The sequence below is a fragment of the Myotis yumanensis genome, unplaced genomic scaffold (genome assembly GCF_028538775.1).
Source record: "Myotis yumanensis isolate MYYU_CA2020_CCGP unplaced genomic scaffold, mMyoYum1.0.hap1 SCAF_16, whole genome shotgun sequence".
NCBI classification, from domain to species: Eukaryota; Metazoa; Chordata; class Mammalia; order Chiroptera; family Vespertilionidae; genus Myotis; species Myotis yumanensis.
Window position 1 is genome coordinate 47009534 of NW_027223767.1, and position 25213 is coordinate 47034746.

General features: G+C 44.8%; 2 protein-coding genes across 3 annotated transcripts in view; both read left to right on the forward strand.

Moving 5' to 3' along the window:
- Nucleotides 1–25213, forward strand: part of KCNJ16 (potassium inwardly rectifying channel subfamily J member 16) — a 327405-nt gene that overhangs the window by 61605 nt on the left and 240587 nt on the right. For both annotated transcript variants that reach the window (XR_011468479.1, XR_011468478.1), the window contains exon 2: nt 1446–1544. The gene's annotated coding sequence lies outside the window, so the exon portion shown is untranslated. The remainder of the gene's footprint in view (nt 1–1445; nt 1545–25213) is intronic.
- KCNJ2 (potassium inwardly rectifying channel subfamily J member 2) lies at nt 2193–12663 on the forward strand. The gene is made up of 2 exons (XM_070395004.1): nt 2193–2371; nt 7300–12663. The coding sequence occupies exon 2, from the start codon at nt 7528–7530 to the stop codon at nt 8809–8811; it is 1284 nt and encodes a 427-aa protein (XP_070251105.1). The 5' UTR covers nt 2193–2371; nt 7300–7527; the 3' UTR covers nt 8812–12663.

Genomic DNA, 25213 nt, shown 5'->3' on the forward strand with positions numbered 1-25213 from the left:
ATTTAATCCACAGATGGACCCCAGCACCCAACTGCAGTGGTGTTCAAAACTAATTGGGATTTTTGCTAAATAAAGACTGATTCAGCCAAAAAAGCTGTACTCTGACTAGAGAAATCTGTATCACACATCACTCCAAAAAGTATATTTATCCAAACGCTGATTGCATTTGAACACTAGAATTTTCCTAATAGGGACATAGGGAAAAGGCACTTATTGATGAAAATGCACATTTATATTTTTCCTTTATAAAATGAAGAAATAGGATCGATGCTATCATGCATTCACAATGTTTCAGTTACAAAATTTAATCTCTCATGTTTTCTTATGTAGCTAAATAAGGTAACATTTTTCATTCAAATTGGGAAGCTGATTTTTAAAATAATCCACATCTGCCCTAGCTGGTTTGGCTCAGTGGATAGAGCGTCAGCCTGCGGACTGAAGGGTCCGGGGTTCATTCCAGTCAAGAGCAGGTGCCTGGGTTGTGGGGCTTGACCCCCAGTAGGCGGTGTGCAGGAGGCAGCTGATCAATGATTCTCATCATTGATGTTTCTATCTCTCTCCCTCTCCTTTCCTCTCTGAAACCAATAAAAATATATTTTAAAAAATAAATAATACACGACTTCATAAATAAACATAAGGTAGACTTCCCTTGTGAGCCATCATTCCCACCTACAGCACTTTAAAGGGCAAGACAGTTGGTAACGGAGCTTGGAGTACTGCGTAATCTCAACAAATGGAATGGAACAGGAATGTGTTCGGCTATCAGAGCAGTCACACTGCGTGCACACACAACCTACTCCACACCCTTTTAATTTCAATGTTTTGCTCAGTGCTAGAAAAAGAGGCATACTTGCTCGCACAGGATCAAGTACCTGGCTGCAAAAACTAAGCATATCTCACCAGCGCCTCCTAGAGGCCATGTGAGGATGTAGGCTGGGAGGGGAGCAAGGGCACAAACCCTTTCCTTGAATTGGGAGTTTCACCTCTCCCCCCAGATCACATCCACCCGGGCTGGGGCTGTGCCGCCCAGAATAAGAACTCGATTGTCAAAGTAGTTTGGCGACTCTGAGAGGCCTTTTAGAGGAGTAAATAAACTGCTGCACAAAAGGTTAATTTCATCGCTTGAGGAAATTAACATGAAACACACGGAGGGGTTTCAAACTCGGTGTTAAGAAAAAAACGACTAAATATACTATGCACCGACTATTTGGTGTACACACACACACACACACACACACACACACACACACGGATCAATCTGCGAAGTTCCAGGATGCAGATCCAGTGAACATTGAACTTGACATGGGTTTTTTACGGGGTCTACACGCTCTTGCCTGGTTGCTGGGAATGAGAGCTGGGAGGCGCTGGTGCGAGGGCAGAGCTCGAGTGTCTGTAGGAGTTGCTGTTCCAGAGAATTCATTACTGTCTAATTGCTCTGATTTTAGATCAGCAGAGCGTGTCAGGCGGCGGCGGAGAACGAGATTGAGGGAGGACAACGCGAGAGGGAACGCGTCGTTCACCCTGCGGAGAAGTCGAGGCGCTTTGTAAGTAACTGGCGAGCAGTGGGATAGCAGGAGCCCGGCGGCTATGCAGTTGCAACACTTACGCGCGTCTAAATCCTGCGGGATCTGCGGGGATCTCGGCCCCTGTCCCCATTTAATGCTTGGCTCCTCCGCCCAGCGCACAGGTTCTGCTGCGGATTCGGGGGCATGGAAGGGTGGGGAGCGCGGGGGACGCGCTCGGGATGAAATGCAACCCTCCCCCCCGGCTGCTGCAAACATTTTGCCCTGGAGGAGTCAGCACAGCCCAGCCGCCGCCGAGGATAGCAAAAGGGGAGTGGGGGGCTTGGAGAAGGGCAGGAAACTTTGCCCAAGGCCAGGCTGCAATTAGGCAGCGGCCAAAGCCCGGAAGCGGAGCTTCCCACCTGCTGCTGTCCAGGCTGGGGCGCAAGTTCCTCCAGCCGGGCCGGCCTCCTGGGCCGGGCTCGGAGGCTGGAGGCGGTGGGAGCCCGGCAGGTTCTCCCCGCTGGCAGAGCCCGGGGCGGCGGGTGTAGCATCCTCTCCTCCCCTGCCCTCCCCGCGGCGGGTCTCGGGGCTGGACGCGCGGCCAGACGCGCTGCGATTGGCCAGCAGCGGCCGGGGGCGGGGCCAGGCCGCCGGTATCTCGTGGGCCGCCTCAAAAGAGCCCAGGATATTGCAGAGCGCACTGGAGCCCTGGCCAGCGCGCCGCCTGCCCCGCGCCGCCCGCAAGCTGGGTCTTGGGAATTCGGCTTCGCTTTGGCGCCTTCGCTCTTACAAACCACTGGATCTTACATGCCTCTGGGCCCCCCCTACTTCCACCCCATGTCCCCATGCTCCTGCGCCAGCAACAGGTAAGGGCTGCTGTGTGTTTTCTTCCCCGCTTCCGTCTCGCTGCACGCGTGCCCTGGGGAGCCTGGACTCGGGCTGGGGCTGCCTTAGGTTCCCGACTCTTCCCCTGCCCCGCTGCTCCAGAGGTGCCCAGCTGTCAGGCTGCAGTAGCGCGCACCCACGCTCCCTCCGAGTCCCGGAGCATGCCTATAGAGTTCGTGTGCGCACCAGCACATCCCAGAGCTAAAAATACTGAGACATGCTTGGAACAGTTGAGCAATCGAAACATTTCTCTGCAGCATCTGTTTGTGCTCATAACTTCCAATGCACCAGCTGTAGCGAGATACTGAGTTTGGAGACAGGGGCGAGGGAGCTTGCGTTCGATTGTCGCTGTAAGGGAAAAAAAGGGGCGAGGGGATAGGGTAACTAGGGTACTGGTCTCAAAGCTAGGCAGATCCGGGTACTCCACAGTAGTCTCGATCCTTGGCCTTTTTATGTGATTTTTTTGGTCATTGCTTGAAGTATAGAGTCCAGTTCCAAACGGAGCAAGAGTCTCAAAGTTGCTTTGCTGGGAAGAGAGAGGCAGCCCGAGTTGGAATGGAGCCTAAAGACCGCAAAACGCTCACACGATTATGTCACTTTCCCCTAAGCAACTTGTAATTCTTCATAATAATAATAATAATAATACCTACGTGGAAGACAGCATGGTTTCTAGGGAGGCCAGTGGGGGAAACGACTTTTTCTGCAAAGAGATTGCATCATAACAGATCGATCATGACAACTGGGGGAAAAGGTAGAGATGGGAGATGGGCAGTTTAATGTTTGTGCCTCAGTAAGCAGAGCAGTAGGATGGTAACCAGGATAGGACTGTGAAACTGGGGCTTCTCATAGACTCAGACTTTACTTTTACCTGTTAGGAAATAAGGCACGATTTGAAAACATGCTTTGGGTATGCAAAGACTGCATATTGCCTTTTACTACTTTTATTTTCACATTCATAATCTAGAGGCAGTGAGATTTCCTCTCGCCACTGTTGTATGTCTGCTGCCCATTACATTGCCGTGCACTTGTTAGCTTTTTCCTGCTCACTTCCACCCCCGTCCCCGGAGTCTTTTATTTGTATTTGCCATTATCCAGAAAGATCTCCAAGGTCAGGGGTAAGAGGTGTGACATCAAGGGCTGTGGGAGGGGTGAGAGTTGGGGTCAAGGTCATTTCACTTTGCCTTCAGCTCCTCCCCCACCCCCCCATGTTTATGGCACTTTCTTTGATGTTATTGATGTTATTCCCGAGGAGTATTTGTTCTAAACTCTTGTGAATTTGGCATTAAAAATCAAAAACAAAAAACAATCCGCAATATTTCTACTTCCTTGAGACTCTCCAGTTGTCGGATCTCCCGTTAGCTGTAGAGTCCTTGTATGACTTTTCAGTAGCATGGAAGACTGACCACATCTTTACCTGAACAGATGGCCTGTGTTCAGTTTTCCTTTCGTGTGTCTTTTTGAGTGTCAAATCCGTATATTCTTCAGCATTGGCACATGCTGAGGGATGCTCCATGCATTGTTGAATGTCATTGTTGTAGTGGTCACATAGGTAAGTGGGTGTCCCCCTCTCTCCCCCTCTCCCTGCCCCTCCCTCTGTTTACTGAGCGTCACAGAGGTTGCCTTGCTAGCACTTGTGCTCACATAGCAACATGTGCCCAGAGCACAGTCAGGCTGGTCTATATGGCGTCAGCTGGGGAATAGCTACTCTAAACACTCATTAGCAGGCCGCTCTCTAAGCCCGGCTCACCCTCCTTTACGACCCTCAGTTCCCATCCTCAGAAACTTTCTTACTCACTACACCATGGCCACCGGATGGGACACATGTATTCTTGTTTATTGTTCACAATTGCATTTTTCCTGGTTTTTATGGTCCATATCGGAAATATTTCCTATATGATCAACATGATTTGGGGTCACTCCTTATGTTATCTCCTTGATCTTTTCCTTTTCTTTAATCCCTAGCTCTCCCTCCCTTAACATCTACCTAAGATTGAAGCGCTGAACTCTTTTTTTCCATTGCTTATGCTTAATTTTGGCTCAGCCTATAAATAGTCTTACCATGAACAGCACCACATGCAGCCTCTCAATTTCCCAGAAACATTTTCTACCTCGTTGGGGATCGCCTGGGTGAAATGATGATGTGTGTCTTTCAAATTGCCATCAGGCCCTTAAATATTTAGGCTGGAGGGGGAATGCACGCGTGGTTCATCCAATCAGATATCGATTCTCCTGCCTTGTTCCCACCAAGGAGTCACAGAGTGTTCTCAGCTGCTCTTCATCGATCCTTTCTCACAAAATTGATTTGAATCTATCCCTAAACTGCTGCACAGAAGCCCTGTTCCTAATGGAAGTTTTCCCAGATGCTCATGAATTAGTGATTTTCAGTGAGAGAGGAGCAAGGAAGTTGTCTGCTTGCCCAAAGCCACCACCGGGTGTGTGGGCGGGTTGGTAGGAAAGCCATTCCTCACAGCGCGGTATTAAAACAGTGGACCTACCAGACTCTGGCAGGTTCTAGATTTTTGCTATGGAATCAGCTCCACCAAGTCTAAATGTCTCTTCTGTATGTGCACACATATATACACATATATCTGTTTTGGAGCATATCTATTCAAAGTGACAAAAGTCTCCATTTTGCCCCCCACCCCCCAAAAAATATTTTTTCATGGCAGAATGGTCAAATTTGTGAATGATGCGCTGCATGTGGAACACATTCTGTCAGCAGTGGAAACAGGACAATAATAGTCCCTCTATGCAGGCTCTTGTCGAGGGCCTAAATGCGGAAAGCTATTCGGATGAAGCTGGTAGTGTGTGTTTTGTGGAATTCAGAACAATGTCCTGGGGTCGAGAGTTTTGGAAAGTTGTAATTCAGTCTTTAGATTTCCTGTGGTTGTTATGCTTTCATCTGGAAAAGTGCAGAAGTAAGTCAGAAGAAATGTGAGACACTCCCTCCGATGGAAGGGTTATTCTGAATCAGGAAAAGGGAATTTCTTGGTGTCAGTTTATAGGATTCCGAAGTCAATCAGAACTCAAGGATACACGTACTTGTTAAAAGATGCCTCTTCCTCACTCTTTTTTTTGGGGGGGAAGTACACCTGTATTTGGTGTCATATCACCTCTATCTGGTTTTGTGCAGAAATGCTTGGCAATTACACCTGAGCCCAATCAGCTGAGGCCACTGTTAAAAAAAAAAAAAAAAAAAAAAAAAAAGTTCTTCCCATGTCCAGGATCTAGAATCCTGAGGAACAGGAGTCTGGTTTCTTTTGTCCGAGTACAAACCTCACAGGGAAGCAGACAAAACACTGAAGCAGGTGGAAGACTGGGAAGGCACAGTAACTTCTTTTTATAAAGTGATTCAAAGACACTTTTAAATCGGGCATCATTTAGGTGTCAAAAGCTGCCAAAATGTAACACACATTGCAATTTTCACAGATGACTAATCTCAGGAAAAATGTGTTGGGGCACATTCTTGCATAATAACTTGGATGAAGAGGGAGCGGGGAGAAGACGGTAGCAAGGCAGTTTTCAGAGACAATGCACCTCGCCTCTCTGCAAGGGGGTGCGCAGAAGCAAGACAAGTGATGTGCTTTTCTCCTGTGCAGCTGGTTTCGCTGCAACTGGTTTTGTTAACTGCTTCACCTTCCTATGGTTTGGAGGGAGAAAGACACAGTGGAGTCCCCATGGTCAGGGCTTCCACGGATTCCTGATCTTTTTAATCTGTTGTTCCCCGACCCCCTTTAATCCAGGAGATAGAGTAGGTTCGTGTTGATTTTTAGTTCGATGCTGCATTAATTTATATTCGATAAAGAAAACACCCTCGACTTTTGCTCAGGCCTTTGTCAAGTCGTCAAGGGAAAAACAGTGTCTTTGGAGCCAAGAAGGAAAGTTGTCATCAGTAGGTAGTTTTTCCCTAGGACAGGACAAGGCAAGGGGAGAGAGCTGAGAACTACTGTTTGTTCACATTAGGGAAAGGTGGGTGCCTTCTCCATAGGAACATATAGCAAACAACAGCGCGTGGAAGTGAAAGTAAGCTGACATTTATGATCTGTTCCTACAACCTTGCCTCTGTTTGGGAAAACACAGAATTGGACTCACATGAAACGAGTTCCTGCCTTATCTCAATCCTCTAAAGACCTGGTCCTTTGGCTCAAAGGTGCTTACTTCCGAGCCAGTCATTACACACGGCAGTCCCATCTCCGGAGAATTTCAGGACCGATTGCTAGGCAACAGAACCAGCTCTCTAGCCCCCAGAGCAAACTTGCGTCTTCAAGTGAGAATCACTTGCATGAACGGAGATGTTATGGGGCATTTCTGCATAGTGGCAGCTGGAAGTGTGTGGACTGATGGAGCCGGCCCACACCATCTCCAGAAACTGGGATCCATTTCAGATGATTTTTAAGGACGGCCTGCTGAGTTGCATCATCTGTACAAAACAACCTGTGCCTTCTGATTTCAGCCTTGTCATAGTCTCCCCTAATGCACCTGCAACTCAGTTAATATTAACATTCTGCATGCCTATGGAATGTTCTCTAGATGTGTCCAAGTTCTTAAAGCTGCATGATACACCTTGGCGTTAGGCAGTCCTTCTTCTGCTTGATAACTTGCTAGTAGAGAAAGCCAAAGAAGAGAATGAGAGGGGAGAGGTAGACCCATAAGATAGAATATTTTAGACTGCTTGCAAACAATAGGAGGAAAAGGACCTGAAATTTTGGTGGGAAGACTGATTTTTATGCTTTTAAAGAAAATGAAAACCATCTTTTAGGGCACAAGGGATTAAAATTCCAATAATTCAATGTAGGGTATATTTATCTATATCTATCTGACTCTGTGTCTTGCTGGAAATGTTGCCTCGGGGCCTAGAGCCCTTAATAATGACTTCTCTTGTAATGGATGATCTCTCTGTCTTTGGCAGGACCTGCTCTCTGGATGTCAGCTGAGTTACTAAGGTAACTCTGCATGTCAGTAGACAGACCTTGGTAGGACCTCAAGGCTCCTGGAGACCCCCCCATCTCACCTTATTTATTTATTTATTTTTTTGGTGTGTGTCCTCACTGAGCATTCAAAACTGTTTCTCCAAAGGTTTTTGCAAAAACTCAGACTGTTTTCCAAAGCAGAAGCACTGGAGTCCACAGCAGAAGCGATGGGCAGTGTGCGGACCAACCGCTACAGCATTGTGTCTTCGGAAGAAGACGGCATGAAGCTGGCCACCATGGCGGTTGCAAATGGCTTTGGGAACGGGAAGAGCAAAGTCCACACCCGGCAGCAGTGCAGGAGCCGCTTCGTGAAGAAGGACGGGCACTGTAACGTTCAGTTCATCAACGTGGGGGAGAAGGGACAACGGTACCTCGCGGACATCTTTACCACGTGCGTGGACATCCGCTGGCGGTGGATGCTGGTTATCTTCTGCCTGGCCTTCGTGCTCTCGTGGCTGTTTTTCGGCTGCGTGTTTTGGTTGATAGCTCTGCTCCATGGGGATCTGGATGCAACGAAGGAGAGCAAAGCTTGTGTGTCGGAGGTCAAGAGTTTCACGGCCGCCTTCCTCTTCTCCATTGAGACCCAGACCACCATCGGCTATGGTTTCCGGTGCGTCACCGACGAATGCCCGATCGCTGTGTTCATGGTGGTATTCCAGTCCATCGTGGGCTGCATCATCGATGCCTTTATCATTGGCGCAGTCATGGCCAAGATGGCCAAACCCAAGAAGAGAAACGAGACTCTTGTCTTCAGCCACAACGCCGTGATCGCCATGAGAGATGGCAAGCTGTGTCTGATGTGGCGAGTGGGCAATCTTCGGAAAAGCCACCTGGTGGAGGCTCACGTTCGAGCCCAGCTCCTCAAATCCAGAATTACTTCCGAAGGGGAGTACATCCCCCTGGATCAAATAGATATCAACGTTGGGTTTGACAGTGGAATTGACCGTATATTCCTGGTGTCCCCGATCACCATAGTCCATGAAATTGACGAAGACAGCCCTTTCTATGACTTGAGTAAGCAGGACATTGACAATGCAGACTTTGAAATTGTCGTGATCCTGGAAGGCATGGTGGAGGCCACGGCCATGACCACCCAGTGCCGGAGCTCATACCTGGCCAACGAAATCCTCTGGGGCCACCGCTATGAGCCTGTCCTCTTTGAGGAAAAACATTACTACAAAGTGGACTATTCAAGGTTCCACAAGACTTACGAAGTACCCAACACGCCCCTTTGCAGCGCCAGAGACTTAGCAGAAAAGAAATATATCCTCTCCAATGCAAATTCATTTTGCTATGAAAATGAAGTTGCCCTCACGAGCAAAGAGGAAGATGACAGTGACAATGGCGTTCCGGAAAGCACAAGTACGGACACGCCCCCTGACCTAGACCTTCACAACCAGGCAAGCGTACCTCTAGAGCCCAGGCCCTTACGGCGAGAATCAGAGATATGACTGACCGATTCCTTCTCCGGAATAGTTATGTTCAAACACAGTCTGTTGGTCAAAGGCCCCAAACAGTGATTCAGACGACGGTACTGGCGAAGAGGTGGGTCAAGGCAAGTGGCCACCAGGGACTGAGGCTAGCCTGATGGTTCCAGAGGCAGACTCTCAGCTCAGAGATGGACGGAACACACTCAACACGCCTCCCCATGACCCGACGGCACATGGACATGTTGTAGAATAAGTTATGGGGTGTTTCTGTGTTGTGTTTTTATAAGACTTGAACTTGCAGGCAAGCCTTGGTTGGGTATTTGACTTATCCAGAATGCGTCTCTTTAGGGAACAAGAATGTTTTTAATGGCATAACAAAGGCAAGACTCTCTGCCTTAATCTCGAAAAGCTGCTAACTACATGAACACAAATTGTATTTTTGTTGCAGTGTAGTTTTTCTATAGTGTAATTTAAAAGTCAGTATTGAACTTGGTTGAAAGCTCATGATATGCGCTTCAAAGTGCCAAAACAAGAGCCTGATTTTTTGAGGCCAGTAATTTGTTTGCTAGAATTGATTTTTTCTCTCTCTCTCTCTCTCTCTCTCTCCTCTGGTTACATAAGGGCATTATGTAACACTAGCCAAATGGTAGCCTCCGGGTTGGTATTTTATTTTTTTTCTTCATGATGTTAATGGGTTATCTCAAATTTTAAGTTGGACTACCTAAAATGAATACCAAAGATAATGCACATTTTTGCACAGTGGAGCTTACACTAAAAAGGAAGGAAAGCTCCAGAGCTGCCTTGAAATCAACAGACAATGACTTTGAACCTCAGTGAGACCTTGAACTGCCCTCTAGAAAAATAGGACATCATACACATAGAGTCTAGGGAGTATAGTACTTTTAAAATGTTCTTTCGTGTGGGTTTTGTATTGAAGAAGAAGAAAGGGAAAGGGAAGTTCTCACACAGGACACACACACACAGACACACACACTAAACATCTTTTCTCTCCTGTGAGGTAGTGCTGGCCAGGCTAATGCATAAGGTGAGAGATGGTGCCATGCTCTGAGGTTGCTCCAGGTTTCCCCTGTTTGCACATTCCAAGATTGATTCCATAAAATAAGACCTTGGTTGAATGTAGTAGGCATTCTCAAAACTGAGCCGCCCAACATGGAAGGCAAATCAAATTAAACCCTTGCGGTTAAATTCCCCTCCCTGACTCCCAGGAAGGTGCCAGATGGACTTTGCCCCACCAGCAGCCTCCTGCATGGTCCCTCCTGACCAGTCTGTGTGGAGTGAGTCCCGCAGCATCTGAGAGGGCTGCGAAGGCCGAGGCCAAGGTGTGGATGAGCCTCTGCGGATGTAGCACATCAGCTCAAGTATCCAAGAGGGAGAGGAACATGGCTTTATATTAACGGTAGAGGGTAGGGATGAAAATGTCTCAGTATTTTAGGGCCACCAAGAGCCATACAAAATAGAACACGGTCACGAGTAAGGGAGATAATGGTCTAAAGCAGTGGTTCTCAACCTTCTGGCCCTTTAAATACATAAAATTATTTTCGTTGCTACATCATAACTGTAAAGTTGCTACTGTTATGAATCATAATGTAAATATCTGATATGCAGGATGGTCTTAGGCAACCCCTGTGAAAGGGTCGTTTGACCGCCAAAGGGGTCGTAACCCACAGGTTGAGAACCACACTCATGCTTGAGTATGAACTGATTCTTGTCCCGGGTGGAACTGTAGGACACATGGTTTCCCAGAAGCCTCTCCTGCCTGGCTGCCTGACTTGCTACCCACAATTCCCCCTCACTCTAGCTAAGTAATGGAACTCTTTTTATTTTTTGTCTGAAGTACCCTGTCTGTGAATTCTGGGGTTACTGACTTTTCTTTTTAATTGGAGTCTCAAAACCAACTCTCTTATGGTGTTATATCCCTGTATGCCATTAAAAAGAAGCTTGTTCTAGAATCCTGTATTTGTGAATTGATGTTTGTGACGGTCTGTGGGTTTTGAGCAGCCATATCTGAATGCAGTGCCTGCAATGAGGTCTCCAGACCTGCTGTTGTCAGCCTTCAGAGTCCTTGGGTTTGAAAACGGTGGTGTTATTTTCATGGGAACCGAGACAGAGAAGTGGATGCTATTTTGAAATCCAAATTGAAAGGCAGGTTTGGGAAGTTGACTAGAGAGTTGGAGGAACTGGGGCTGAGTGGACAAGAGAATCAACCAAAGAGGCAACCGTCTGGCCATGGACAGAGAGGGTACCGAGGGCTTCCGCTGCTGCTATTTTGATCTTTTTGCAAAGGAAAATAATCAAACCAAAGAGTATTCAGTCATATGTACATTAAATGAAGATACAGTGGAGAGTGGGGCTGACTTCCAAGAAGGTTCCTCCCCAACACACAGAGCTGCCACTTAAAGGAAGACTTAAGATATTTGCAAAGAGGGCGGGCAAGGGGGCAGGAACGAGGGAAGGACATCTTTCAACTTCTTTCTGAAATAGAGAAAAAAAAAATAACATTTCTGGTGCACAGGTTTGTTTGTTGTTTGTTTTTTTCAAGAAAATTTTGCAGAAGCTATGTTTTTAAAAGTGTACATTTTATAAAGTTTATCAGATATTTTCATATTTAAAGCCAAATGTAAATAGAAGTCTGTAAAGGGAAAAATATTGCCATAGAAAGTCTGATTTCAGTGCAGCAATTTCTGAGAGCTAGTACCTATATGCTACCGGTTAGCATGGTTTTAGCAAGTATCTCCCAGCCTTATAAGGTTTGTATTGCTACGTTCTTCGGTTATTTATTTCAGCATGGGCTGTCCATTTGAAAGCTTTTTTCTAGTTATTAGTATTTTAACAGTTACAAGCTTTAAGTGGCATTTTATTTTATTGTATTTTATTTTATTTTATTTTATTTTTGGTCAAGAGCCAAGACACAGGTAATGCACCACATTGTTTTGCTGCATTTAACCTTCAAAACATTTGTCCTTACTGCCCGGGTCTCCTTCATTCATGCACACATGTCACTAGAATGCAGGTGGAAGAGACTCCGTGAACGTCCGGGGTCTATTCTTGGACGCGTGTTGCTTCTTTATTGCAAGCGAACCCTCGTTGAATTCACGTAGGACTTACTCCCTTTTAAAGAAGTCATTGCCCCTGTCTGGCTGGGCATCATATTTTTGGAAGGAGGCATAGATTCTCAGTTATCCTATTTTTAAATAAAATGTAGACAAAGTGAATCTATTTTGATTATGGAGAAAGGCATAGTTTTCTACCCCTCTGAGCATATACTTGAATCAGACATTTCAAAGATGTCACACTATAGCACTGTAGTCCTTTCCAAATTCCTGGAGAAAGTTTTCACCTTAAAAAAAAAAAAAATTCTCTCAAGGCGTTATTTCTCCCTTTGCTTCCTTTCTTCCCTACAAACTCCCATCCCAAACCTTGATGTTTATTTCATGAGCTGTACCCAACCCTCCCTCCCCCGCCCCAAATTATGTTACCCTTGAAAATAACAAATGTCAGTTCATATTGTATGATAAGCCACTTGGTAAAGGCAAGAAGCGTGTCCTGACTAGTAGAGTGGGTTCTTTTTCACTCTGTGTGTACTAATGTTAAGGTGGGGAAACAAGTGTTGCATCCCCATCCCCTCACTCCCAACTAGAATCTTTTCTAGTGACATTGGGTTCAGCTCTGTCCTCCGGCGAGTTGCACAAGCCGGGCCTCAGACAATCATGATAGGTTCCTATCTTCCCGTTTGCCGTCCTTTTGTACCTAAAGTCTTCCTATTGTACTGCACAAACCATGGATTGTACATATTTTTATATATTATGTCTTATTTTATTATTTCTAAATAAAAACGTAAATGTTGAACACAAATCCATGCGAGATCTTTGGGCTTCCTCCATGTAGAATCATTGAGCCAGAAAGTGCAAGTTCGCACACAATGGGGCAGAAACCCTGATGCTTTGCATGAATGGAGCCATAGAAATCGCCTGAATAGGCAGGTGCGTGGGGTGGCAGATTAGTCTAATCCAACTTAGAGGAAGTCAGGCTCATGTTTTGTTTTTGGACAGAATGACCTAGGTAGAGAGAGACTAGAAAAGACAGAGGAGAAACAAGCAAACAACAAAAACCCACAAAGTATAATAAGGTTTCGATTTTGACATTTTTGTTGAGTGATCATAGTCCCTTTTCTTGGAGCCGAGGCTCTGTGCGGGGTTCTTCCTTATATGTTATCTCGTTCTCAAAGTGCAAATCAGGACATTATTATTGCCGTGTTAGACATCAGGCTTAGGCAAATGTGTCTCACAAAGGGCCAGATAGTAAACGTTTCTGGTTTGCAGACCAGGCCATCCTTGTCTAACCTCTACAACTCCTCCCTCTCCCTGTGAAAACAGCTACAAATAATAGGAAAACAATGGTGTGGCCGGGCTTCAATGAAGCTTTACTTATAGCTACAGGGGGTGAGCCAAATTTGGCCTGTGGCCTGTAATTCGTCAGAACTCTGCTGTAGATAAGAAGCTGAGGCCTGATTGTAAAGGGGGTGGTATTAGAATGCAGATTTTATCTGTGAAATAACCACATCCATGATTAGCATATCTTAAGACCCCAGAGACTTCTTTTTCAAAATAATTCAGATGGAGGTTCCTAGTGACCCAATGATTTGAGCCACTGTACCAGGGTTATTATGGTGCATTTTATTAATTTTTTTAAAAAAATTTTGGAAGGGAGAGGGAGAGAAAGATACAAACATCAATGATGAGAGAGAATCCTTGATCGGCTACCTCCTGCATGCCCCACATGGGATTGAGTCTACAACCCGGTCATATGCCCTGACCAGGAATTGAACCACAACCTCCGGGTTCATAGGTCAACGCCCAACCACTGAGCCATGCCGGCCAGGCTAGAATGACTTTTTCAAAAGGTACATATGTGCAAGGGAACACCTGCAAGATGCAGCTACAGTAAGACAATCACAATACATGGTTCAGGAATAGGGCGAACAACTGGTCAACCTGGGACAGACCTTTCCCAGGGTGCAGAATTTGAAGTGCAAAAATTGGGGGCATTCCTGGCAAACTGGGATGAGTCCATCATCATCTGCTTTGGAAACTAGGAGAAGCAGAATCGTTGAGGGCAGGGAGGGAGGGGCAGTTAAGAAGAACGTGGAAGGGGAGGAGTTGGAGGAAGGTGAGGCCGATTGGCACAGGAGTGTTGCTAACTAGTAAGAATAATAATGATGGATAATTACACATAAGTGGCTCTCTCCAAATAAGTGAAGTTTGTTGCCTCCAGGCGTTGATTGTATTGGAGGAATGGTTTTCTAAAATATACAGTTCTCTGCCTTATTCAGAAGATGGTCTGTGTTCTTTAGCATTTCCTTGTGCGGCACACAAACTCTTCCTAGTAGGATGTGCTTTTAAAAGTTTTTCCATTAAACCACCTGTTGCTGTTTAGTCCAAGGCCAGAAGTCCCCAAGCACCATTTAGGTTTCTGAGTCTGATCTGTTATGTGGAGGAAATCATATCATTCGCCATAAGGGTTATGAAATAGTACATCAGAGCCAGTCAGGCCAAAAACATGCAGGTAACACACAAAAGACATGGCTTAGATGCAGGGGTTTTATGGTGCCTGTACTCATTTTCAGAAATCTTTTTTATTTCAGTTTTGAGATTATATTCTGAGAGACTAAGCTGTTCAGAGGTTCAGTGTTTAAAAAAAAACAAACTCTATTGAATTTTGTTGAGTGTTTCCTTCCCACGTCCCGCATGGATCAGGGTTCAGGAACTGGAAGTAGAGCCACACACAAATGAAAATGAAAAGACAAGATAATTGGAAATATTGGGGGACCAGGCGGGCAAGTCCAACTCAAGGGGAAGGACCTCCACTCATGCTCAGGCCTCACCAAGCTTTTATTGATCTGGGATGCACCCATAGCATAGCCCTTAGGCAGGCAACCCCCCATTAACAGGCAGACTAGCCATCAGCAAGGATTTACATAATAATAAATGGGGGAGTAGTTTCAGCTACCACTGTCTGGACAAACAGAGGTGGCGTGGCGCCTAGCTCCGACCTTTGCTAGGGCTTCAAAGGCACCCAGCCTTCAGCCTTCGGGGGTTCTCTGTCTATGCTTATCAGATAGTAAAGGCAATAAAGAGTTTCCCACAAATTTGACCAAAAATTTATTGAGGAACTATTCTATAGTTAGTGTTAGTTATTCAAAAATTTTGATCTGGAATTTCACAATTTGGAAAATGGGCAATACAGTCGTATGTTCATTTTGTCTTACAATTGAGAAAAACAACTGGATTTTAGATATAAAAAAGTATCTATAACAATAACGACCAACTAAGGAATACTTATGGGGAATGAGGCACTGTGCAAAGACATACTTCTTGCCTTCTCTGTATCACTTAAATATTCTTTCAAGGATGTCACCATGGACTCAAATACTTTCGTAATGTCTTGTTGGGAATGGGTTAAGTTGGTTTGGTAAAAACTGCTACCCTGGAAGCTGCTCTTTCATTTCTTTGTTAAATGACCCCTCAGACCCTAGACTCTGCTTCTGTGATTAGGTCTGTGACATCATCTTTGCTTCGTCACCTCCCTGATCCTGTCACAGGATCCGAAAGACATCTCTGTGGCAAGTGTCTGGGTTTGATCCTGTACAAAGAACAAATGAATCAAGTTTCACACAGGATAGTTTTATTTGGCTTTTGTGTTTCTAATTCTTGCTAATATACTTCTAAATCTGAAGTCCCCGGTAAGCAACTTTTTATTTGGTCCTGCAAACAAAGAGGGGGTTCACTAAATAGGATATAGGGGTGTCCTTAGAATGAACGTCATTAGGCCTTAGACACAGATCGTACAAATAGACTATATATATATAAAAGCTAAGCGACTATTCAACCGTTCGACTGGTAGCTATGATGCACACTGACCACCAGGGGGAAGACACTCAACACACAGGCATGGACACATGGAACAGATGGATGAATTTCAGAAGGAAGCATGGAGGGGGAAGGGTGGGAAGAGATTAGCCAAAGATCTTATATACAAACTAGAGGCCTGGTGCATGGATTTGTGCACCAGTGAGGTCCCTCAGCCTGGCTGAAACCGGTAGTCTGACATCCCCCGAGGGGTCCCAGATTGCAAGAGGACGCAGGCCAGGCTGAGGGACCCCATTGGTGCACAAATCTGTGCACTGGGCCTCTAGTTTACCCATAAAGTTCAAAAGCAAGCGTGTTCACAGCCCTAACAAAGCACTCTTGACAAAGGCACTCTCAGAGAGCAGCCACTCATTCAAAAGCGTGGGAAAGTGAAAACAACTTGCCAGAGGGGTTCGTAGGGCCTGTGGGAAGCTTCCTGGTAGCCATGAGACCCATGAAGCACTCCTCCCTGACGCTTCCAGGATCAGCTAGGAGTTGTAGCCCCATCACTCAGGCACACTCAGTCAATGAGGCAGTTGCAGAAGATGCCTTGGAGTTGCCATGGGAACAGAGGGAAGCATCAGAGTACCTCTCTTGCACACTCCTTAATTTAATCTGAGTGACTTTATTCAAGAACCAAAAATAAAAAGTGCACAGGGATGTAATTATATAAAAAGCCATGTTCGATGATAATAAATACAGTGTGTACTTTTGCTCAGTCTGCAGCTCGCTTGCGTCTTCCTTCTAAAACGTTTGAACTATCCAAGCAGGAGTCTTCATTTAAAGTTTAATTGAAGGGAGGCCCAGATTTGCCAAGGGAAAGGCGTGAGGCTTTCTCCCGAATCTCCAACTTTGCCTGGCTCATTCTCACCATCTCAATGCTGAGCCTGTTCAAACCGGGTCCATTTCCAGTGTATGTTCACATTGGGCCATCTGGTGCTGCTTCCTGAGTCCACTGGTCTAAAACCTTCTATAGGTTAGGATTCGTTTGTAGGATAATAAAAAACGCAGTGCACAGGAGAATGCCAAAAAAAGCAATTAGTGGCGAAGGCTAACAAAATTCTTCTCCTTTTTTTTTTTTTTAAAAAAAAAAGTCCTGTTGCTACTTGCAGTCAACACCTCCTTTCCCAATGGGGAGGTGGGGGAGGGAGGAACAGCATGTCAGGAGTGGAGCCCTTGCAGTAGCACGGGGTCCAGAATTGGGAGTGGCCCCTGCCCTTCACACCCTCCGAAGGCCTGAGGGGTTACATGTGCTGGAAGGAACAGTTCCCTCTCCCTCCCAGCATCCTTTAGTGAAGCAAGGCTATCCTGACCCCGCAGGTTGGCACGATTCTAAAAGTGCTGAGGTTACTATTTCCAGTTGGTGATTTGCATGCAGTTGTGTGCGATGTAGGATTTACTTAGGAAGGAAGATGCAAAGGTGCCAGGCGCGTCTGGTGAGGCAGAATACAGTCCTGTTTGTTGTCTGGGAATATGCCCTGTCCATTCTCTTGATTCGGAGGGCACTGGGTCCCCCTCAGCATTTTACATCCTGGGAGCTCCCCCACCCCCCCCACGCCCCCGCCCCGGAGCCTTTGTGCAAGGCAAGTAAGTCCTTTCTAGGGATAAAATCAGAAAGGGATTTTTCCCCTTTTGGAGAGCCAGCAGCCTGCAGGTCAAAAGCATGCCGTTTGTAAAACTACGCTGGCCGTGTTGTTGAAATGCCCACGGAAACAGCTGCGTGCTTGCAAAGAAATGGAACTGAAGGACTTCCTTGTGTCTAAGGTTGGAAATTTTTTCTCTCCTGAATTTAGAATTTCCAGCCCTTTCTACCTAGTGGTATGTAAGCAGCCACTCAGAGAGGAGTTTATGACTCTGTTCATTTTAGGGGCACAGTTATTATGTAAAATTTTTAAAAAAATCGGTGCATATATAAGCTGCTCGTGTCTAACAAGGAGGGTCTTGCTAATAACCACATGGCCATTTGTTTTGCTTCATATCTTAATGGGTTTCGGGAGGTAAAGAGAGTGAGTTAGTGGGGAGAGGTGAGAGAAAGCAATCCCCACAGAAATATGAGCTGCGAGAACAGTTAGATGTTTCCTGGGGAGGGTGGGCTGAGAACCCTCCTCAGTTTCCCATGTACAGCTTTCACTAAAGCCAACGCTGCTCACTACTGGAATTTCCGATGATTTTGGAAAAACTCAAAGGGAATTTGAATTCTTCTTGTGGGTTAATGTGGGAGGGGGAAAAAAAACCTCAACAACAACAACAAAAAACCCCCAAACTAAAACAAGCCCAAATACAAGCCATCTGAACCTAGAGCCACATAGGCGTTTAACACTGCGCTTGAGGAATGTCCCCTTGGTGGTTATCACCATTCGGTGCAAAGGTCTAGAAATTCTAGATTCACGAAAGCAAAACTTCCAACCTTAGACACTCAAGGAAGTTCTTCAGTTCCTTTTTTTTTTTGCGGGGGGCGGGGGGGACGATTCTGGGGGGGGAGATTGTAGCTGGTTTCAGTAAGCACCTAAACAACATGGCCAATCCAGTTTTAGAAATGGCACTAGCTGATCTGTCCACACTCTTTTACCTACAGGCTGCCAGCTCTTTTTTTCTAGAATTACATCCTGTCTTCTAAAGGCCCCACATAGCTCTGCTTTGAGGCATCCTGTCCTTGGTTTCACCCTCTAGCTCCCAGAGGAAAATCATACTGTTCCATTTTTAAGATCGTGGGGTCTTCCAAGTGCTCTGTACGCCTGAACCCTCTCCAGCTCCCTGCCTACCTCCCAGCCCAGCCTCCTGACCCACTGACAGTCCTTTTGTTAAATCTTCGGTAGCAGAACTTTTGAAAAATTATATATATATATGTGAAATTTAGCATGCAGGTTTTCCCTAAAGAAATCTGCAATTCTGTGACATTCGCAAAGGAACTCCTGTAGGTTTTGTGCACGGATTTAATGTTTCCCAATCTTTTCATTCCCATGAAGATGCATTTAGCCCCGCTTAGTGAAATAGTCCTTGTAACTAGAGTCATCTTCTTGCAGGGAAACAGTGGCAAAAAGTTGCCTTTCACAAGTTATTGAAGACTTTTGAACCTTGGTTTGCTCACTGGAAAATAAGAGTGAAAACAGAATTTTGTGAGATTTAAAATGAGATAGTTTTTGTAATAATGCTCCATAAATTATATATACTAATAAAACTAATATATATTAGTTTTATACTTGTGATAGCAATTTTTCATCTTCTAATATAGACAGTCTTTACTGCCAATCAAAACCTTTAAATCCACCCAAGAAAGAGAAGAGCGGTGTTCCCATTTAGGAAATGCTTCCCTCGCGTCAAGCCCCTGGAATGATGACAGATGTTGGAGATTCAAAGGTACGATTTTCAAAGTTTGCAGTGGAGTGAGGGAGAATGAGAACAACAATCACAGCCGTCTAATTTTAGATTTCTATATTTGTGCCCCGGCCTTGGCAATCAAGCCCAAAGATCTCCAATACCATGTCCGTGCGAGAGGTGGGAGCACCGTTCCCCACCTGGCTGAGCCAATCCGGAGCCTCGCCTGCTACGTACGGGCGTTCATTGTCAAGGGTTTCTTGTTGTTTTGTCTTGTTTTGTTTTGTTTTGTCCTGGAGTTTATACGGTTGGCATTTAGGCACCTGGACCCTGGCACTGCAGGAAGGAAAGGCGTTGTTCTTGGCAGAATGCTCGCTGGCCTATCAGATTACAGATGGGTTTCCTTCATCTTGGGGCATTGGCCTCTGTTCAGGGGGCAAGAAGGGTAGGGTTGCACAGCTTGTCTGGACACGCTGGTCGTTTCTTATTCTCCCTCTTTCCCGGAAAAGAGTATGGCCTCCTGGCATCCCTCCTGGCAGGGCCGGTGCCCAAACAAGAAACGCATTAGGTGCCCGATGCATAAGGCTGGGCAAGATGGCTTCATTGACCCAAAGCCTAACCAGGGCTTCCGGGAGCGTCCAGCCAAGGGAGCGTGGCCTCGCTGTCATCTCCCAGGGAGTGGAGGTGTCTCCATGGGGTGGGTAGTGTAAGAAAGCCTCCTCCACCTCACCTCGGTGTCCAGAGTGATTTCCCCTCATTGGATTTCATGGAAATCTCTCTCTATCGCTTCCGTACCGATTGCATTTCTCACTGTTTTCATCACCTCATTTGCGGCCAAATCTTTGCCAAATTTTCATGTCACTGAAATCTCTCCTCAAAATGGACTAAAATGAACCGTGTATTTTTCTTTGACTTTTTTTTTTTAAAGAAAGCAATGTTCCTGACAATTATGGGAGGCTTGTTTTGTCCATCACCCTGCACACACACACACACACACACACACACACACACAGATATATACACAAACACATACAAATTCACACACACACACACAGATAAACACACAAACACATACAAATTCACACACACACACATACACACACACAGATAAACACACAAACACATACAAATTCACACACACACACACACACACACACACACAACTTGTATATACACACATAAAACTAAATGCATCCCCTATGGTTCCCAGAGTCACTTGTAAGGAGCCTTTTTTTTTCTTTATATTGGTGGAGTCAAAGGGGAAGTTCAACCCAGAAACTGTACACACACCACATAATTTTAGGCTTTGAGCCTGAATTATTAATTGTCCATTACATGTGTTATGGTCACAGGGAAGGAAATAATAATAATAGGGGGGTTGTGGGTAATTCTCATTTGTTTCTTTATAAGAAAAAAATGCCATAGAGTTTAGATATGTAACATTGTCATTAAAAATATTTCTAAGTAGTCTGTAATAACCCAAAAGTTATCCAAAAGAGTCTTAAAGTTGAATATTTGTTTTATTTTTTGCATTGTTTTGTTTTTGTGGGAGGAATCTGTCTTTTGTTTTTAATTTCTAATTTTATTGAACTGTAGTCAGAAAATATGGAATGTGTTATTTTCTTTAAAACATAATGGCCACTTTTTGTAACTATGCCAAGTCTATTTGAAATGAAAGTATATTGACTTGCCCTTTATTAGGTACAAATTCTATGCATTTAAATGCTTGCTGTTCATATAATTCCAATAGTCAATATGCTTAAATACTTTTTATCTGTTTAACATCTTAACCACTGAGATAAATGTGTGTGTCTCTACCATAATGGTGAACTAGTCCATTTCTACTTGTATTTCCTAATGGTACTCTCTTCCTGTATTTCTCAATGCTATATTGTTAAGTGCCCATGTTAATGATTATTAAATCTCATTGGAGATTTATACAACTTTATCAAAAAATTAACCCTCTTTTTGCTTTTTGCCTTGAATTATTATGTCAAACATTAACGTAGCAATGATGCCCTGGTTTTTAAATAATTTTCCCAGTACATCTCCCCCCCTCCCCCCTTTATTTTCTAGCTTTCTTTGTAATTTTTTCCCTGATTTTTATACCGATTTTTTGATAACTTTTCTATTTTCCTGGCTCCTTCTCTCTTTCTTTCCTCTTCTTTATGTTTGTTTTTTCTTTTTCTTCTTTTGGCATATAAATATATATCCTTTTTCATTTTAGTATTTAAACAAATCATTCTGAAAATGCCTATAGTTTATTTGCATTTATATCTATTTTTCAATAAGACAAAAACATGCTTTCATCTCTCGCTGCCTTATAGTACTTGATAAAAATCAGAGCTGAATGAATTTTAGTGTGTTTTTATGTGAACTGTGATGCAAATTCAGTGGGCTCTCTCAATTAAGATAAAACAGACACGACAGTGATTTAAGTTGAATAAAATCTTTTTACTACATCGACAGAGGAGCCTGGATTAAGTTGTAAATTCCAGGAACAAGGTCAGGTTGTTAATTTGATGTTGAGCACAGCTGCCTTTTGCAGTCTGGGTTTGGGACCCCACAATTTACCTTTCAGCCAACACTGCATGAGGCTCAAGGACCAGTCTGCACTTACACAGATCCTCTGAGTTACTCTGATGCACGGGACGTTGAAACATCTACACTGGACCAAACACAGACAGATGGGCCCGCATCTCAGAGCTTCTAAGTCAGTGAGCTTGGGGTGGGACCCCAGAATTTGTATGTGTAACATGTTCCCATGGAATACTGACCCAGGGACCCCACATGAGGAACACATCTAGTGCAATAAATTCTGAACGAGAGCTCTGGGTACATGACTGCAACAGACGAGGTCTATCACCTTGTGAAAGACATGCGCCCTTCCACAATCCCCGGTGTTTTCAAGTAAAGGGGCTGAGGAAGGAGGGCCAGAGAGTTTCAAAGGTCCAGCAAACTCTAATTTACTTCTCATTTTCTCTCTCTAAAAAGGCTGTGGTTTATTTGCTATCACATTTGAAAAACAGATTGATTCACGTTATTGCATGTATCAGTGACTTTGAGATAATTACATAAAAATTATCATTTTTAGTATTAATATGCCAGTAAAAATTTCATGCAAAGAGATACAATGGATTTGTTAGAGGCAAAAAACAAAAATAAAAGCAACACACACACACACACACACACACATACACACACACGCACAGAAAGAATGAGGAAAGTAAAGTTCAAACAGAATAGAGAGTGGCTTACATAAGTCATGCCATAGATATTTATATATTTAAACAATGGGCCTAAACTTTAAAAAAATTAACAGGTAAGTTAAAGAAAACAGGGGAAGTAAAATAAATGGTTTAAGAAATGCATTAAGCGCTGTGGTGATCCTTCTATGCGGGGAGCCTGGTTGGAAGGGAGAGAAGACTTCGGTAACAGGAAGCTTTTGGGAATAACCTGAAATGCTGGATATGATTTGAATAGGTAGAGGTGGGAGGAGGACATCCCAGGTAGAGGGCCACTGCAAGCACACATACAGATCCCTAATACCTAGTCTTATCTGGCTAACCACACATGAACCTTTGTCATGGTCGAGGACAGTGATTTTGTCCCCAGAAACCTTTAACAATGCCCACAGGCATCTTTGGTTGTCACAGCTTGGAGTGGGGGGGTAGCTAATGGGTAGTGGACAGAGATGCTGCTGAACATTCTATATGCACAGGGCAGCCTCCCCTCCCCCCAACAAATAATTATTCAGTGCAATATGTCAATGGGACCATCATTGTGAAGCCCTGGTCTAAAGTGTAGTTACTTTGAGACATTCATGGAGAGTAAATTTGGAAGTAGCTTGAATATTTTAAATGATTTCATTTGAAATAGAAGTTTGTGAGCAACCATTGAGGTTTTCTGAGTAAGAGAATGATGCCGCCGGTAGCGCCTTTGAGAAAGATGAAGTGTCAAACACACAGTGTTGATTGAAGGAGGAAGAGATGAAGGCAGGAGCTAGGTCAGTGATGGCGAACCTATGACATGCGTGTCAGAGGTGACATGCGAACTCATTTTTTTGGTTGATGTTTCTTTGTTAAATGGCACTTAAATATATAAAATAAATATCAAAAATATAAGTCTTTGTTTTACTATGGTTGCAAATATCAAAAAATTTCTATATGTGACACGGCACCAGAGTTAAGTTAGGGTTTTTCAAAATGCTGACAGGCCGAGCTCAAAAGGTTCGCCATCACTGAGCTAGGTGGACTAGTTAAGAGCCTAGAGCAGGGGTGGGCAAACTTTTTGACTCGAGGGCCACAATGGGTTCTTAAACTGGACCGGAGGGCCGGAACAAAAGCATGGATGGAGTGTTTGTATGGACTAATATAAATTCAAAGTAAACATCATTACATAAAAGGGTACGGTCTTTTTTTTTTTTTAGTTTTATTCATTTCAAACCGGCCGGATCCAGCCCGAGGGCCGTAGTTTGCCCACGGCTGGCCTAGAGCAATATTTCAGGTGAGAGGTAATAAGTGCTTGAACTTGAGAATGGAAAGGAAGTGATCAATTCCAGAGACACTGCAAAGGAGGAATATACATGACTTAGCAACTGTTTGAACCACAGGAGGGGAAAAGGTGGCTGGAAGAGTAGAAGATTGTTCACAACATGGCTGAATTAAGAAACCTGAGTCAGGAGAGAGGACTGTGAGAAGAGGAAGGAGTACACATCGGTTTGAAGGCTTGGGCAGGACATTTACAGCTGCACACATCAAGTAGGCTGCTAGAAGGTAGATAGATTGAAAGGAACACTTCTGTCTGCATTCCTAAACCCTTCCAGTGGAATGGAATCCAAGTTCCACCCTCCCCTACAACAATGCAATCTTTTCACTCACAGGTGGGAGCGGGCACGGGTTTGGCCCTCCAGCAGTTCAACTAGAGAGGCCAGTTCATTCAGTCTCATCCCAGCCGTGCATTATTGGAGTTCACTAATGTTTAATAGGAGGGTAGGGGAGGAATGGTGTTTGTTGACTATACATGTCTCCTTCTGTGGACATCTTCCATGGCTCCAGGCTTGTGAATTTGCAAGTCACATTTGTTTTCTGGGCATGAGTTCACATTTATGTAAACTACCTTCACATGCTGCTACAAATCCACGCACGTCGACTGCTCAGCACATCCCAACATGTACATTTGAGAGGTGTCCATGAATTACATTCTTTGTTCTAATCCTGCATTGACTCATTCCCATGCATTTGCCATCACTCCTGCTGCAACTTGACCCAAGGTGCAATGTTAACCTTGTTATATATGTCTTACTTTCCAGTGGGTAGAGAGGGTGTCCCTCCTCCTCCTATGGCATGAGGAGACGTAGAGGAGGCCAGGAATTAATGACTGCCCACAGCTGATGAATATAGCAGCCAGAAACAGGCATCTTGATATAGTCATTAGATGCAACTATGGTTTGATTCCTTCTGATTTAGTTGAGGCACATTTACTCAGGATTTCCTTATGTTTTCAGCTCCACAGAAGCATGCAATGCTAGAATCCACATATTTTCTGTTTCCCAATCATCTATACTAATAAAAGGGTAATATGCTAATTAGAGCGGATGTCTTCCGGATGTCCTTCTGGACAAAGCCACAGTGGCTGCCTGAGGCTCAGGCAAGCCACGGATGGCGCTGCTGCTATGAGGGCCGAGGCTCAGGCAGCTACGGTGGCCCGGCCGGCAGTAGCAGCAGCAGAGGCGTGATGGGGGTGTTGCCTTCCCCTGATCAGCCCAGTCGCCTCCCACAGAGGGTGGCCAGAGGCAGCAGCAGTGAGGGAGTAATGGGGGCAGTACCTACCCCTGATCGGCAGGTCACCTCCCACAGAGGGAGGCCAGACTGCGACTTAAGCCTTCAGTAGGACATCCCCTGAGGGCTCCCAGATTGTGAGAGGGGGCAGGCCGGGCTGAGGGATGCCCCCCTCCAGTGCACGAATTCTCATGCGCCGGGCCTCTAATATATATTTTGCCATGCAATTTGAGTTTATGATACGAGTAGATAGACATAATAGAAGGCAATTAAATTCTGGTCAGATGCAAAATGTCTTTCTATCTATGAGATTTCTGCTAACTGATTTGTCAAGGTGCTATACCAGTTGTAGAAGTACATATATTCCATGAATTTTTTTTGACTCAGCTGGATTTGGTACCT